Source organism: Conger conger, chromosome 9, assembly GCF_963514075.1.
Source record: "Conger conger chromosome 9, fConCon1.1, whole genome shotgun sequence".
In the NCBI taxonomy this organism is placed as follows: Eukaryota; Metazoa; Chordata; class Actinopteri; order Anguilliformes; family Congridae; genus Conger; species Conger conger.
Genome location: NC_083768.1, coordinates 8097523 through 8114680, shown reverse-complemented (window position 1 = coordinate 8114680; position 17158 = coordinate 8097523). Strand labels below are relative to the sequence as shown.

At 44.9% G+C, this 17158-nt stretch overlaps 1 protein-coding gene across 3 annotated transcripts; it reads left to right on the top strand.

Annotated features, from left to right (window-relative positions):
* Positions 1–1534: 1534 nt before the first annotated feature.
* mpz (myelin protein zero) lies at positions 1535–15088 on the top strand. Of its 3 annotated transcripts, none has more exons than XM_061255266.1 (6): positions 1535–1741; positions 5788–5951; positions 6870–7083; positions 8024–8153; positions 8470–8518; positions 11737–11845. In XM_061255266.1, the coding sequence occupies exons 1-6, from the start codon at positions 1696–1698 to the stop codon at positions 11773–11775; spliced, it is 642 nt and encodes a 213-aa protein (XP_061111250.1). In that variant the 5' UTR covers positions 1535–1695; the 3' UTR covers positions 11776–11845. The 3 variants fall into 3 exon arrangements, with proteins under 3 accessions (XP_061111250.1, XP_061111251.1, XP_061111249.1); XM_061255267.1 differs by lacking the exon at positions 11737–11845 and adding an exon at positions 12748–15088 and having other exon boundaries at positions 1536–1741; XM_061255265.1 differs by having other exon boundaries at positions 1537–1741; positions 11811–15088.
* Positions 15089–17158: the final 2070 nt, after the last annotated feature.

The following is a 17158-nucleotide window of genomic DNA, read 5'->3' as shown; positions in this document are numbered from 1 at the left end:
CAGTGGCATTTTTGGAGTAGTTTTGAAGTACTTTGGGAAGACCCAGAGCATGGTTTGGAGGTGCGTAAGGGTCATTTTGGGTGTGTATACAGAAGCACGTCGTTGTTTTTACAGCCTGGAGCCCCCTGAGGTGACGATCCCGAGGCAGGCTGGGGTCTCTCTCTCTCTCTCTGTCCTTGTGTCACCCCTTCTATTTATAACCGTCTCTCTCTCTCTCTCCCTCGTTCATCCCCCTCTCCTTCTGCACGCTGCAGGAATGACGGGAGTGGGTGAGGCCCGGAGACGGCGGCAGAATGGAGGGATTGTTTGCCCGCTGGAGAAAAAGAGGAGAAGAGAGAGCGAGGGAGAATGGAGCCATTGAGAGAGAGGGAGAGAGAGACACCAGTCACCCCCCAGTCCCCCTCTCTCCATTGTTCGCCGAAGAGACGCTGGCGAAGCGACAGGAATCTGGACCCGAAGGAGGAGAGAGAGGGAAGAGACGGACCCATTGTTGTCCCCCCTCTCTCCATCCAGGAAGAAAGGGCAGAGAGAGAGAGAGAGGGAGAGAGAGAGAAAGACAGACAGAGGGAGGGAGAGGGAGAGGGAGCGAGGGAGAGGAGAAATGAGGTGAGTGTGTGAATCCAGGGAGAACCCCGGAGAGCATTTACATTTTACTCCATGTGCAGCATATTTACATGACAAACTGTGAGCACAACGTGACTGCACTATTTATATTGCAGTCTGTGTGCTGCTGAATTACATCAATGTTTACATTACTACGCGTGTGCACCACATTACAGAAATGTTCACGTCACAGTCATGCAATCTCCATCAGCGAGTGTAGGTCATTTTAAAAAGAACCCGCCTTTGGCAGTGCCACTTACATCATTATACCAGTCTCTCTGCTGGTGTCTCCATGCCATTTTAAATGCCCTTCTACTTTGGCTAAAAGCACCACCCACATTGCATGTACATTACAGCAGGTTAATGCAATGATTATATTAGTCTATGGAGCAGACTTTTAGGTTTTAACATGAATGGGTGAACCATCCAAATAGTCGGATAGAATATCCATCAGTGCTATATTAAAACGATAGACCAGTTCCTATGATGACACCATCACACAGATTCTCTCATTGTGTTATCAGAGAGGCTAACCTATTAACCCTTCGAAGAGAAGTGGGTTTTTTAATTTATTTTTATATATTTTTTTGGAATGTTTTGTTTTATTATTCTAAACCGGCGTTCTAGAACTCCACTGCTCTCCGTTACCAGTGGTTACTGTGACATCAGCATTAGAACGTTCAGTTGCGAAAATTCTAATCACACAATTACTTGTTTAGATGCGACACCTCAGAGGGATGTAAAATACACCCTTTATGTTTAATGCCCACGGTCACGAGCTCCGTTCCTTTGATTGTACCGGATTTTTGGGTTAATCTTTTTTTTTTTTTTTTAAGGAACGAATGGGGGGGGGGGTGAACAGATAGGAGGATGGGAGGGAGAGAGGGTGAGAGAGAGAGAGAGGCTGAGGGTGTGGCTGGGTATAAACACTGGCACGGTGGTGTCCTGGAGGAAAAATCGGCGGTTTTTGCACCCTGTGTGTCTCTCTCTCGCTCTCTCTCGCTCTCTCTCTCTCGGCTGTGGGACTCTTCGTCTCGTCCTCACAGAGGGACCCCAGTCACTGCCGCTCCCCCGGCCTCTGAAGACTCCAACATGCTGCTGTTCCTCACACTACTGTCTGCGGGCCTGGTGGCCATAGGTAAGCGACCACACCCTCCTCACCTGCCTGATTCCCGCGTTCCCTCCCGCTGGCACACCTGCGCTCTCGCAGGTAAAGTGACGGCGGTGGAGGTCCGTTTTTTTGTTTTCGTTCTTTCCAAGAATCACGTTTACCCAACGTATCCTGAAAACGACAGCGATGTTCTCTTTGGGTACAAATTTGTAAGTTCTCTATATGATACGGTGCCGCCCCAGTGACAAGCATTTGTACCTTTTTTTTTTTTAGGTACTTTTATTTTTGAGGGTGTGTGATCAGTTCTTTTTTTGTAATGCACAGAAGAAGGAGAGTCAGATTTTGCTTAAAAAAAGTATCTTATGCAGATCATGATATACTGTAGTTTGTGCTGTCAATGGATACTGCAGTCTTGGAAAGTACTTCTGTTTCATTTATACAGTAAGAATGATATTCACATAGATAGTGCACATAGGTTTGTGTGTGCAGATTTTGGCAGATTTCTGTGTATGCCAAATATATAATGGAAATATGTTTAAATACAACATATGTAAGAATTAGGAAGAGATGCTCTGTGTGATATTAAGGATTGGATGCAATAATAAGACAGCTATGATGTGGTGCATTATGGGTAATGCAATACTACAGCTGCATTGAAGAGAGTGTGCAGATGGTGTGGATATACGATGTGAAGATGTTTTTAATTACGTTATTTCTGTTAGACCTTTCACACTAATTTTTCTTGTATTTGAAAAATATTGTGTAATTTCAGCATCAGTTGAGATCAAATAAATAAGTATGTAGATTTTGTATGGCGGTACATTGGTTTGCAATAGGTATTAACAGCCAGACAGGTGTTTTGGCACACGTTAGATACCTGCTTAGAGAAAGTGTCTCTACCTGTTCCCAAAACGCCGCATTCCATGGTCCGTTGCCAGGTCCGAACTTTTCTTTGAAGTTTAATATAAGGGTGAAGAAGAAAAAATCGAAGCAGTGGCTCGCTTTTTTTGGGGGGCTATTTTTAATTCAGTCCCAGTTCCTGACCCAAACCCTCCTCGGGCGACAGTTTCGTCTGCGGGCTTGTTTCTATTTTGGTGTGCGGATGTTTTTGGGGTGGAAATATTTTCCTGACCCGGCAACACTGCTTGGAGAAGTTGGAGTACGCCGCCTGGAGCTCAGAGGCACGGGAAGTGTGTTCTGTAGTGGGATGCATTTTATGGAAATGTTGCTCTCTAACGTTAAGCTTTCCGGAAAACCCAGACAATACGTTACAGTTAGTAAACCAATGTACAGTTAACCAGCCTACATTTACAGACATATACAGCCCTAACACACTTCGGGTCATAGCCATATTTAGCCATCCAGCTGCTACTCCTGTTGATTAAATTAACGGATTGCGCAAAACAGTAGACAGCAATGGTAACATGTTTGATGTCTTCGTTGCAATCTGGGATAACTTTAAGTGAAAATGTATCGATAAAACGTTGTTGGTGTGTTTTGAATTTGTTTTTGATTTTGTTTCTTTTCATTTATTTACATTTTTTCTGGAGCGTGGACAACTAGCCTATATTGCTCCTAACCCAATATTGTCTTGCTAACTTGCCAACTTATTCGAGCTACATTTAAACAAGCGACCTTTAGTTATGTTTCTGACTGGTACGCTTGGGGTTGTTGACAATGAAATGGGAAGATAACGGCCCATGACGAAGCTGATCTGGGTTGGGTTCATCGCTTCTTCACTCGGTTCACCGCTGTCGTCGGTTGACAATGTCGCCTTTGTTGCCTAGAACCATTCCAAGATTCCTGGTGGTCGAATTAAAATGACACAGGCGCGATACGGGGAAGGAAGATAAAAGTTTTTAATAGAGGATTAGGTCGAGATTTTCTATCCAGCCCTAGGTGTAGCTAGTCTACACCAAGCAAACTGACATGCTTGCACTAGGGTTTCAAGGTTCCCGGTTTTGCGCCGGAATGTCTGGTTTTCACATTATTTATACAGTTCCAGTTGGTGAATGAAAATAGCTATAATTATCTTGTCTCAGTATTGTTTTAATCATCGTTTCTCCACTGTTACAGCTTTTTCGCTCTTTCCCCTATGAATAAAAATCCGAGCCCTATCGCTCTGTAGGTCACATGGTAGGAAGGACAAAGAGCTGACTGTCATCGGTATACCGTAATAATATGACAAGCCATGAACAAAAATGAACAGAGGGTTCTGCTGTAGGGGCATTAATAATGTGCTACCCCAATTGACCTCGGAGGAACATCCATCCATCCAGGACATGCTGGCAAATATAACACAGACTCCTCGTATACCATCAATTGCACATACCTACTGCATACAGATACCGTAGTTTGTACAGATATACCATAGACATAGTACCTGTTGGAGGTATGCGCACAGTACAGCAGTATGTATAGGATAATATGGTTATAATAGCCGTGTGTTATAATTGCAATAATAGCTACATCATTAATGACAATGTGTACCAGTAACAATAGTGATTCAGCTTGAGGTAACTGTTTTTTGTTTTTTTCCCCCTGCACATTCTGTATTCATGGGACGTTGGAAATGTTTGAAACATTGAAAATATGAACTGAAAATGCAGACAGGTGTCGGATTGTACTGGCAAAAGAGACTATAATAAAAACTGGCAAAGAGACTATAATGAGATACGATTCCCTCAGCAGATCAGAGTGGCTGAATTATCTCTTTGTTTCCTTTTCTTCTGTATGCGACAATTGCGTGAAGGCTGCACTATAAATAGACTGTTATCATCATTTTTGCACTGGCTATAATGACGGAAAGGAGAATATAACGACAAACGAGTCTAATTAGGCTGCTGACTGTAAAGTGAATTTAATGTGACTGTTGTGAGTGTAATTAGGTTGAAGTCACTGTAGTGTGACTAGTGTAATGACTGTAGTGTGACTGTAAATTAACCTTTGTGACTGTAATGCATGTAATATGACTAACTAGAGTGTAGTGATTGGAGTCTGACTGTAATTTATGTAATGTGACTATTGTGATTAAAGTGACTAATGTGATTGTAGTGTGGCTGTAATTACAGTGTAGTGACTGTAGTGTGACTAATTAGGCTGTAGTGACTGTAGTGACTCTAATTAGACAGACTGTAGTGACTGTAGTGTGACTGTAATGTGACTGTAATGATGCTAAAGTGACTGTAATGTTTATATTGTGACTGTAATTAGACTGTAATGTGACTAATTATACTGTGGCGACTGTAGTGTGACTGTAATTAGACTAGTGTGACTGTAGTGTGACTGTAATTTCACTGTAATTAGACTGCAGTGACTGTAGTGTGACTGTAATATGACTGTAATTAGATTAGTGTGACTGCAATTAGACAGGTGACTGTATTGTGACTGATGAGATCTGTAGTGACTGTATTGTGACTAATTAGACTGCAGTGACTGTTGCGTGACTGTAATTAGACTGTAGTGACTGTAATGACACTAAAGTGACTGTAATTTGTGTAGTGTGCCTGCCGTGTGTCTGTAATTTGACTGTAGTGTGACTGTGATTAGCCTGTAATGTAACAAACTATACTGTAATGACTGTAATTTGTGTATTGTGACTGCAGTGTGACTGTAATGTGTGTATTGTGACAGTAATGTGTGTTTTGTGACTGTAGTGTGACTGTAATGTGTGTATTGTGACTGCAGTGTGACTAATGTGTGTATTGTGACTGTAATGTGTGTGATGTGACTGCAGTGTGACTGTAATGTGTGTATTGTGACTGTAATGTGTGTATTGTGACTGCAGTGTGACTGTAATGTGTGTGATGTGACTGCAGTGTGACTGTAATGTGTGTATTGTGACAGTAATGTGTGTTGTGACTGCAGTGTGACTGTAATGTGTGTATTGTGACAGTAATGTGTGTGTTGTGACTGCAGTGTGACTGTAATGTGTGTATTGTGACAGTAATGTGTGTGTTGTGACTGCAGTGTGACTGTAATGTGTGTATTGTGACAGTAATGTGTGTATTGTGACTGCAGTGTGACTGTAATGTGTGTATTGTGACTGTAATGTGTGTGATGTCTCTCCGCAGTGCCGCAGTCCCAGGCCATCGTGATCTACACGGGCTGGGAGCGCCATGCCCTCATCGGCTCTGACGTCCGGCTGTCCTGCTCCTTCTTCTCCTGGCGATGGACCTCGGAGGACGTGACTTTCTCCTGGAGCTACCGGCCCGACGGGACCCGCGACAGCATCTCTGTACGTACCCGCTGTCTCTCCGTCTCTCTCTGCCCTTCATCTTCTCTCTCCCTCTCTCCTCTCTCCTCATCTCTCTCCCTCACCCTCTATCTATCCGTCTCTTTCCTCTTCACCTTCTCTCTCCCTCTCTCCTCTCTATCCATCTCTCTCCCTCTCTCCTCTCTGTCCTTCTCTCTCCCTCACCCTCTATCTCTCCATCTCTTTCCTCCTCTCCTTCTCCCTCTGCCTCTGCAACTCTTTCCTTCTCTCATTCTCTCTCACACCACCACCCTCTATCTATCCAGCAGTCATACCATATTGGTCCCTGTTCCTGCTGAATGGCTGAGGCTAAGTTTGGTTTGGTGTGGGCTTGGCTAGTACTTGGATGGGAGACCTCCTGGGAAAACTAAGTTGCTGCTGGAAGTGGTGTTGGTGGGCCAGTAGGGGGGCGGTCTTCCCTCGGGTTGAATTACCCCCAATGTCCCAACGCAGTGATGGGGACACTGTGCTGTAGGAGATCCCATGGCAAAGAGCAGGGGGCCTGGCTAAATTCCCAACCTGGCTCTTTCAACCTACCACCTAATCATCCCCGGATTCAATTGGGACAAACATAGTTCTCTCCCTCTCCACCTCAGCTGGTGTGTGTTGAGCGCTCTGGCACAAAATGGCTGCCGTGCATCACCCAGGTGGGTGCTGCACATCGGTGGTGGTTGAGGCGAGTCACCCGCCCATCACTGTAAAGCACTTTGCCTGTCTACTAAATAGAATCGAATATATAGAGAAGTGCTATTTAAGTGCAAGGATCTATTTATCTATCCTCTCTCTCCCCTCTACCCACCCTTGACTTTCGCGATCTCTGTGTGATCCATCTTTGTCTCTTTTACTCCCTCTGCTAAGGTAGGTAGTGACACGTCTTCCCTCTCCCGATCCCCCCCCCAGATATTCCACTACACCGGGGGTCTCCCCTACGTGGATAATAAGGGCCCGTTCCGGGACAGGCTGGAGTTCGTGGGGAACCCCCAGAGGCGCGACGGCTCCATTCTGCTGAAGAACCTGGACTTCAACGACAACGGAACCTTCACCTGCGACGCCAAGAACCCCCCTGACATCGTGGGGCGGGCCTCCAGTGTGCGTCTGCTGGTGTTCGAGAAACGTGCGTACCCTCTCCTCTCGTGCTCGTGTTCGAGAAACGTGCGTGCCCTCTCCTCTCGCGCTCGTGTTCGAGAAACGTGCGTGCCTTCTCCTCTCGCGCTCGTGTTCGAGAAACGTGCGTGCCTTCTCCCGCTCACGCTCGTTCCCAGAGAACCATTAGAAACCTTCCTTCCTCAGAAACACGGCGTTAAACATGATATGGGTGACATTAGCTCTGGAGATAAGAGCGGTCATCTGGCAGTCCAAAGCTGACTGGTTCGATCCCCTGCCCTGGGAGTGTCGAAGTGTCCTGAGCAAGACACCTAATGCCCAATTTCTCCTGATGAGCTGGTTTGTGCCTTGGTGTCATGTGTGTGTGTGTGTGTCTGCATGTGAATGAGAGGCATTAACCGTAAAGCACTTTGGATAAAAGCCCTATATAAATGCGGTCCATTTACCAAACTCAGGTCACTATGGAAACACCCAACATCTGTCTCACTGAGTGTGTGGTAAAATTCGGAAGGCTAATTTTGATGGAGTCTAAATTGTTCTGCTGGGGCGGTACTGTCCTGAGGCTGAATGGTTTAAATTGAGGTTAGTGACCTGAGCCCCAAGGGAGGGAGGTTTTCTCTGCTCAGCTCTCGGCATTTCAGGGCCCTGTAATAGCGTGAGTGGGTTCACAATTTGTTTAATGCCTCCAGGATTTATTGGGTTCTGAAACCCCTTAAATTTTTAATGGGTCCTGTCGCACTGCAGGCCCATGAGTGAAGGCACGCTTTATTTTTCCAAACTTCACATTTATGTAATGTGGAACATTAATTGTATTATCTCATAGGTTTTTACCCCCACCAACATCACGTGTATACACCTACAGTGAATGTATAAAATCTTGCAAAATTGAGTTTCAAATAAACCTGTTAACAGTTAAACTAGCAATTTCTTCTTCTTTTTGTTTTTCGCAGTGCCCGTCCAGGCTGGTGTGATCACTGGCGCCATCATCGGGGCGGTCCTGGGACTGCTGGTGCTGATCGTGGTGATCTACTATCTGATGAGGTTCCTGGTGGCCCGCCGTGTCTTCAGCCTCAGTGTCAGGTGTCTATACCTGTCTTACCTGTCTATACCTGTCTATACCTGTCTTACCTGTCTCCTGTAAAAACCTCCATCTTCCAAAAATGTTCCTTTTTGTTAAATCTCTCAGGTGTGACATTAACACCAAGGTAACAAAAAAAAAGTGAAAGTGTGGAAATTTGACCACAAATATGGATCAGTTTGGTCTGTTTAAAAGCAACAGCAATGCCGTTGATGGCTTGGAAGTGGTGTAGGTCTATGGTGCCGGCCGGCCACACGGTGGCAGGTGTGCTCTCTCCTCCACCTCTCTGATTCTCTCTCTGTCTGTTTGTTCTCTCAGCAAACACGGGAAGAAAGGAAAAGGAAAAGAGGGATCACAGCAGAGACAGGTCAGTGCTAATCCACGCCCACCCACACCTTCAATTACATTACAATTACACCCACACCTTCAATTACATTACAATTACAGTCACACCTTCAATTACATTACAATTACAGTCACACCTTCAATTACATTACAATTACAGTCACACCTTCAATTACATTACAATTACAGTCACACCTTACATTACATTACAATTACAGTCACACCTTACATTACATTACAATTACACCCAGACCTTCCATTACATTACAATTACACCCAGACCTTCCATTACATTACAATTACAGTCACACCTTACATTACATTACAGTTACAGTCACACCTTGCATTACAATTACATTCAAACCTTCAATTACTTTACAATTACAGTCAAACCTTACATTACAATTACAGTCATACCTTACATTACAATTACAAGTACAGTTACACCTTACATTCAAATTACATTTGCAATTACACAACTACACACGACTACACTCCTACACATCCACACACAACTGGACACATCTACACTACTAGAGACATTTTCACACACCTACATACAGCTGCACAGATCTAGGCTACAAATGTAAATGCAAAATAGAAATATTAGAAATTAATATTTTAAATAGGCTTCAGTCAGTACCTCTATTGTGAGGAGCCCTAGGACCTTGATCTAGCAATCATATTCTCATAGAGACAGATAATGATAATAATAATAATAATAATAATAATAATAATAGTAATAATAATAATAATAATTGTAATTATTATTATAAAGAAAAGTAACTGTTGATTTTAGCATAATGAATGCTAGTCTTTTATTTTATATTCAGATGCAGCTAAATATTGCATTTGAAGATAGCCTAAATCCGCCGTAAATTGTGAAGGTTATACACCATATTGTACCAAGTATAAGGTGACTTTTTTCCCTTAAAGGTGTGAAAACCAGCATTTGCTTTATTGTCGTAGACCTGAGAAAGTGGCTATAAGACACATAACTGCAGGTGGCTCCACTGATCCGGTACAGTGTGTAGGAAAATGATCAAAACGTAGGCAAGTACGGTAATCACTAGATTGAGGAATCTAAATCTGGAAACTGCATTGCTTAATTAGCTAGAGAAATTTAATAATTTTTTGTGTGCCAAGAAATCTGGTGCCGCAAAAAATAAAAGTGTCCTTCAAATGTGAAAAAATAAAAAATAAAAAAAATAAAAAAAATAAAAAAATCTGAAGCATTTCATAGATCTTAAAGCAGAGCTTTCAAGAATGATACTTTCAGGTTTGTGCGTAGGAACTTTTATAAAGGAGGAACTATTATTATTTTATTAGTAGAGCCCGCATTCAACTGAAAGGTACTGACAATTTTGCCATGACAACGACAGATCCCAGTACGTCCACAATAACAACCCAAGTGGCTACGTAATACAAATATCATACGAACACAAATTCATGTGCACCCACAATCTTTTATTAAATATGAATATTACCCAGAAAAATCTAATATTAGAATAAAAATATGCTGCTAAACGTACACATTGAGTGGTAGGTCTTCCCTGTTCTCTGTGATGCACTGTCCATGCGACACTCAGAAGGCAGGCGAAGGGCTCATGGTGATGTCAGTGTGACTGGAGGGTTAGGGGTCAGGGTTAGAGTTTGAAGGTCGAGATTAGTGTGTGTGGGGGGGGGGGGGGGGGGGGGGGGGGGGGGGGGGTTGAGGTTAAAGGCTAAAGGTCAAACCTTGTCCCTGTGTCTACCTCAGTATGCAGCTGGACTAAACCCTGTTGTTTTCTTCTAGAATACCTCATCCCTCCTTTTCTCCTTTGGCTCTTTTTATACTCCTCCTCTCCTTTCTTTATTCCTCCTCCTCCTCCTCCTCATCCCTCTCTCTGTCTGTCTGTTTCTTTTCCCAGGATTCTCAGCCGCCCTGTTCTCTCCACAGGTGCTGTCCCAGCATGCACTGGGGGTCACATTCATATTTCACAGTAGAGTCCTCTGGGACAGTGCGCTAGACGCAAGCCAGTTTCTCTCTTCCCAGAATTTCTCTCGCTACAATACCCCGATCTCCCGACACGAATCCCGTCTTTCTCAACAAATCCCCTTTCTTTTTGCTACACATCTTCACATCGCCTTTCTAAACCTTACAGCTCATCCTGAAATCTTCCACCGCCTCAAACATATTTCAGGTCCCACATCCTCCTATCATCTCTCTGTCCTTCTGTGTTCCTCCTGCTCTTCTTCTCTCCTTCCTGCCGCACACAATCAGAGACCAGGGCTTTGTTCTTAGAATGATGTCATCTTCTCACCACATCAAAATCACTTCACACACCTGAGACAATGTGCAAGGAGACATGGCTCTCTCTCTATCTATCTCTCTCTCTCCCTCTTTCTCTCTCCCTCCCTCTGTTTCTCTTTCTCTCTCCCTCTCTATCTCTCTCTCCCTCTCTCTGTCTCTCTCTCTCTCCCTCTATCTCTCTCTCTCCCTCCCACTATCTCTCTCTCTCCCTCTTTCTCTCTCTCTCCCTCTCTCTCTCTTCCTCCCTGTCTCTCTCTTTCTCTCTCTCCCTCCCTCTGTCTCTCTCTCCTCTGTCGTCTCTCACTCTCCCCAACCCTCTATTTTTTTACCTCTCCCAGAATTCTCTTGTCCTTTAACTGCTAATTAGTTTATCTGATCCGACAAAAAATATCTTGTTAAATAGCTGAAAATACACTTATTATTAAGCTGTGAGTGTCACTCAGAATTCATCAGCATGTGTGCTAATTATCTAAAAGATTTTGGGCATTTTTTAAAATAGTTTGTCTGCTTGATTCTAGGAAATTTTTAACAGTTAATAGCAGTGATCTGCAAATTATTTTAACGGGCAGACTGTCTGAGGGCGTGGCCCAGTTGTGTCCCTGTAGTGGGGGCCGGTGTGAGAGGCGTGGCTTAGGTGTAAGGGGCGTGTCCCTGCTGTGGGGGGCGTGTCTCGTGTGTGACGGGTGTGGCTCAGGTGTGTCCCTGTACTGAGCAGGTGTGAGAGGCGTGGCTTCGGTGTGAAGGACGTGTCATATGCATGAAGGGTGTGGTCAGGTGTGTCTCAGGTGTGTCTCAGGTGTGTCTCAGGTGTGTCTCAGGTGTGTCTCAGGTGTGTCTCAGGTATAAGAGTCTCAGGCCTGGGAGAGGGGTAGGGATTGGGGGGGGGGTGGGGGATGTGTCCCGGGTTGCCTCTCTGTGACTGAATGCCCCCCTTTTCTCCTCCGCAGCTCCGGAGAGAATCCCCCTTCTCTTTCCTTTCCTTCTAATGTGACTCTTCCCCGTCTCCCCGCTCCGCCCCTAGGGACCCACCCTCTACGCCGCCCTGGACCAGTCCAAACTGAAGGCCTCCGCCTCCGAAAAGAAGAAGCAGGAGTCTCGCAAGGATAAGAAATAGGATTCGGGGAACAGAGAGCTAGAGCCCCGCGACTCAAACGCCCCCAAAAACAAGCGGCCCAAACCACAGAAACAGAAAGAGAAAGAGAGGGGGGAGAAGGAGAAGGAGAAGGAGAAAGGGAAGGGAGGATGGGGGAAGGTTGGCGACAGGGTACTGATGACCATCGACCTGGAGATGTCCAGGGGACAGGGGGAGGGAGGCCTGCCCAAAAAGTCACCCAGTTTTCTGTCCCAGCTCGCCAACAAACTCACCGTCTAGCGGGGGAGAGGGGGGAGAGGAGGAACGAGGGATGAGGGAGGGAGGGAGGAGAGGGGGAGAGTGAGAGAAAGAGAGGGAGAGGGCAGTATGGTGGGTGTAGAGCAAACTCATTCTCTAAGTCATAAATTATATCCATACATCTCCATTACAGACAGAAAAAATAATCATGTTTCAGTATAAATACGTTAATTGGAATTAAATCAGACTCAAAATCAAATACCATAAAAAAATATTTAACGTGACCTGTTAGCTTTTAGCGCCTTTATTTAAAGATAGTCTTTCCAGCATCAACGTTGTCAGTTAATGCGAGCGGGCAGTCAACCAATGTCACCACGGCAACGGCAAGGACACTGCTACTCTTAGGGGTCATCTGCAAACTCTCAGCTCACAAAAAAAAACACAATTTCATCATCGGCCACCATTTTCACACACTGAATATTAGATTATACACAATTACATTCATATATTTAAAAACCTTGACTCTCCAAATCACCTCTCTCCCCCTCTATCTTTCTCTCCTTCTCCCTCTCTCCTCTCTTCCTCCTCTCCCCCTTTCTCTCTCTCTCTCTCTCTTTCTCTCTCGTAGATGTTCTGAGTCTTCTTTTCACCCACGCTCTGGCTGTTCCAGCCCAAAGCCCCGCCCACCCCACCACCCCCAAGCAATACTACTGGTGTAGCCACATGTCACTCCAACCAAGATCCCCAAGGCCTGCCCCGCCCCCCTCCAAACCAGCCCCTCCCACTTCCCTGTCTGCACTTGGTGAGTTGACGCATTCCCCAGAACAGAGGCTCTGCCCCGCCCCCAAAAGGCTCTGCCCCCCCCCCCAACAAAGGCTATGCCCCACCCCCAACAGAGAGTGGTTGTGAACTGGTAGCACCCTGGACTGTAGCGTCTCTGAGGGGCACAGTCATTGTGTTTACCCCATAGACATGTACAGTGTTTCCATGCCAAAAAGACCCAGACATTCAAATATCTGCCTCTTCCTTCACGGGCAAGGATACCTACAGTACTGCTGAGCAGAGAAAATTCTCCCCTTATAATGAGCAGGCACACAGCCAGGAATATCCAAGAGAAACAGGGTTTATTTTCTGCAGTAACATACACACAACCAGGTGCTGTGCTCCCCCCTTCTATACCTATTAATTGTAATTGTGGAGATGACACCATAAAATTATGAAATGGGGCAAATAAGTAAAATACAAATTGCACAGCCCATCTCTTCCTGAGCTTTGTACTGTTATAAAATAACACCCTACAGTCGGTCCTCGAAAGAATTTGTCGTCGGCTTTTCCCCCCCCCCCCCGCTCAGGCGCAGCGAAAACGTAAAATTTCGGGCCGGGCCGCTAACTTTCCTAACGCTAACGAGACGGCCTCGAGGCAGCCCGTCCGCAGAGGAGCGGCAGAGCCCAGCGCTCCGCTGAGACGGGCCGCCGCTTTGGAGTTCAGCGACGGAGAAGCACAGAATGAAGTCAATGCTGAACCCCAAACCCCCCGGTGGACCGTCTCGGCTGAGCGCGAGAGGGCGGAGCGCGAGAGGCGCGGTAACTCTGTCGCCGAAAAACGCCGGCCCCTCAAAGTCCGGAACGCGTTTTTCCTCTCGCCGTTCTCGGGAGCGGGGGTGGCCGTTGTCGCACGCCGTTCAGCGAGCACGCGTTTGGCCTCTGTCCCTGTCCCTCTCCCACTCGCAGGCTCAGATGCCCCTCTCTCCTCATTGACCCTGCCTTGACCCTCGTTTCGGTTGCTTAGCAACGCATAGCGCCCCTCATACATCCACCCTCCCCCCCCCCCCCCCCTCTGCGTGCCCCTTCTGATCGTGAAAAAAAAGATGCCAAACAGAAATCCTAATTCATCTAGCTCTCTGCGATGTGTGTGTGTGTGTGTTTGTGTGTGTGTCTGAGCGAGTGAATGAATGTGTGTCTGTGTGTGTTAGACAGACATTTTACATGTGTACAAAAAAAAACAAAAACATTGTAAGCATGTTTCTTGAGCAGAAATGTAAAAGTATTACTTGATATTTAATGATGTTTCTGCCCCGGTGAAATGCAAGGATCCAGTGAGCTGTTTTCGAGATCCGCAGGGGGACCGTAGAGCCTCAGCCCGCCGTCTGCCCGGGGTCGCACTGCGACTCCGCGAAGAGGGGGGTTCTGGGACGAAATACTTTCCTTGATAAGCCGGGCGATTCGTCTGTCGTAATTATTAACGAAAGTATCGTGTCCCCGCGGCCCTTCTCAGCGTGTCATCCGCTTGAGCCTCGTTTAGGTGCAAACATCAAAATTGCAGTCGCGGATGGCGCGGCAGGATGTGAGGTCATAACCGCAGAGTGGTTATGGGTAGTGTAGTGTTATTGGAGCGTGGGCCACATGATTCACGTGGCTTTTTTTTCTTTTCTTTTTTTTTCTTTTTTTCACACCAGGGCTAAATGTAGAACATGGCTTCACACTAGTGCTAGTGCAGAATGTGCATGTGTGCCTGTGCTAGTGTGGAGCATGGTTTTTATGCTAGCGCTAGTACAGCATGTGTTTTTGCATTAGCGCTAGCGTATAGTATGGTTTTACACTTGCGCCCGTGTGGACTGGAGGGGCACTATCTCTTTCGATGGATTCAGGTCTTTCCTCAGACAAGCTTCATGGATTCTTGACATTTGAGAAAATACATTAAAATGTCTTCAGACATATGTGTTGTTCATGTATTGCATTCCTTATTGGATCTGATTCAGAGATAACATTCCTTTATTCTTTGAAATAAATACACATTAACGGCTTAATTTTTTTTTTACATTTATTTTTTGTCCTAACAATAGAAATGTACCAACCAGTATTTGTTGTCATATGAAACGTGTTGTATAAAGAAAATAAATCGGAAATAAAAGCAAACACTCAACTTGGTTGTAAAAATAAAAATTAAATAAACCCAAATGAACAGAGAATGATGTGACTGGTGTGTTTACTGATCGGATCTGTGTGTTTGTGAGAAACAAAAATAGTAATATTCCATCTTCCAGTCCCTGAGTCAACCCTGCATAGCTACAATCATCATGATTCAGCAACACTTATCCTGACATAGCTACACTTATCCTGACATAGCTACACTTATCCTGACATAGCTACAATCATCATGATTCAGCAACACTTATCCTGACATAGCTACACTTATCCTGACATAGCTACACTTATCCTGACATAGCTACAATCATCATGATTCAGCAACACTTATCCTGACATAGCTACACTTATCCTGACATAGCTACACTTATCCTGACATAGCTACAATCATCATGATTCAGCTATACTTATCCTGACATAGCTACACTTATCCTGACATAGCTACAATCATCATGATTCAGCTATACTTATCCTGACATAGCTACACTTATCCTGACATAGCTACACTTATCCTGACGTAGCTACAATCATCATGATTCAGCTATACTTATCCTGACATAGCTACACTTATCCTGACATAGCTATACTTATCCTGACATAGCTACACTTATCCTGACATAGCTACAATCACCATGATTCAGCTATACTTATCCTGACATAGCTACAATCACCATGATTCAGCTATACGTATCCTGACATAGCTACAATCACCATGATTCAGCTATACTTATCCTGACATAGCTACAATCACCATGATTCAGCTATACTTATCCTGACATAGCTACAATCACCATGATTCAGCTATACTTATCCTGACATAGCTACAATCATCATAATTGATGGGGCTTACAATATTCAAAAATATTCAAAATACTAAACCAGTGGTCTCCAACCCTGGTCCTGGAGAGCTACAGGGTCTGCTGCTTTTCGTTGCTACTCTGCACTTAACTGTAATCAACTGCTCTAATTGATTAATTAACTCACCTCAAATGGTTACCTGGGTCTCAACAGGGTGCTGATTTTAAGGTGAAAACAAAAACCAGCAGACCCAGTAGCTCTCCAGGACCAGGGTTGGAGGCCCCTGTACTAAACTGATCAAAACCATGAAAGCAAGATCAGAGATAAAAAGTTGAAAGAATGCCAAGGCACAACATCAACTCTCCTCGCACGGATGGGCACAGCCAATCCGGTCATGACTTCTCATCAGGTTTGGCCTGCCGATGCTGCCAGAGGAAAGGTCACGGGGTCACCAAGATCAGTGAGTTTCTTAAGTTCATCTTATTTTAGTCTTTTATCTGTACTGCTTCTTGATGTTCTGGTACTATTTGAAGTTAAATGCTTCTGTACCAAAGCCTGGCCCAGGACAGCGGTTGCAACTTAGCCAGAGGCCTGCATGCATGGCATCTACTCTGTTAAATAAACGTCAATTATATATATATATATATATTTTTAAGTAAATAAATCTTGGGACCATGACAGGGCACAGTGCATCTCATGCCAGTCTGGCCATTACTGTCCCGGGCGGTCAGGCCAGCGGACGGACAGACGTCATCGCACAGCCTCCGTAGCGTAGGTCCTGTAATGAGAATGAGATTGTAAAAGCGAAGCAAATCAACTAAAAAGCTTTTCGGTTCACTTAAAAAAAAAAAAACCTCTGTTGGTCCCTCCGGTCCGAAGATGGAGGCTAAACGAACACGAATGACAGGAAATGGAAGCTCTGCGTACTCTTGTGAGCTTCGGGGACTGAGAGAACCCGAAAAACCGTCTGCACACCAGAGGGCTGGTTTGGGTCGATCACTAAAAAAAAAAATCACAAAAAAAAAAAAAAAAAGTTCCAGCAGTGTTTTTGAGTGCTAAGCCATTTAGGGCTTTAAAGTGAAAAATAAAAAAAAGCCAAACTATTTCAAAATCAATTCTACAACAAGCAGATGGCCACAGACAAGACACAATTATTGGGATAATGTGAGCTCTCTTCCTTGTTTTGGTTATTAGTCTCACAGCAAGCAGCAATTTGAGCCAACTGTACTCTTTCTACGCTGTGCTTTGATATAGTCCAGAGGACACAAATTAATTTTTTCAGTGCTAGGCTGTGAAATAAAGGCTCTAACAAGCTA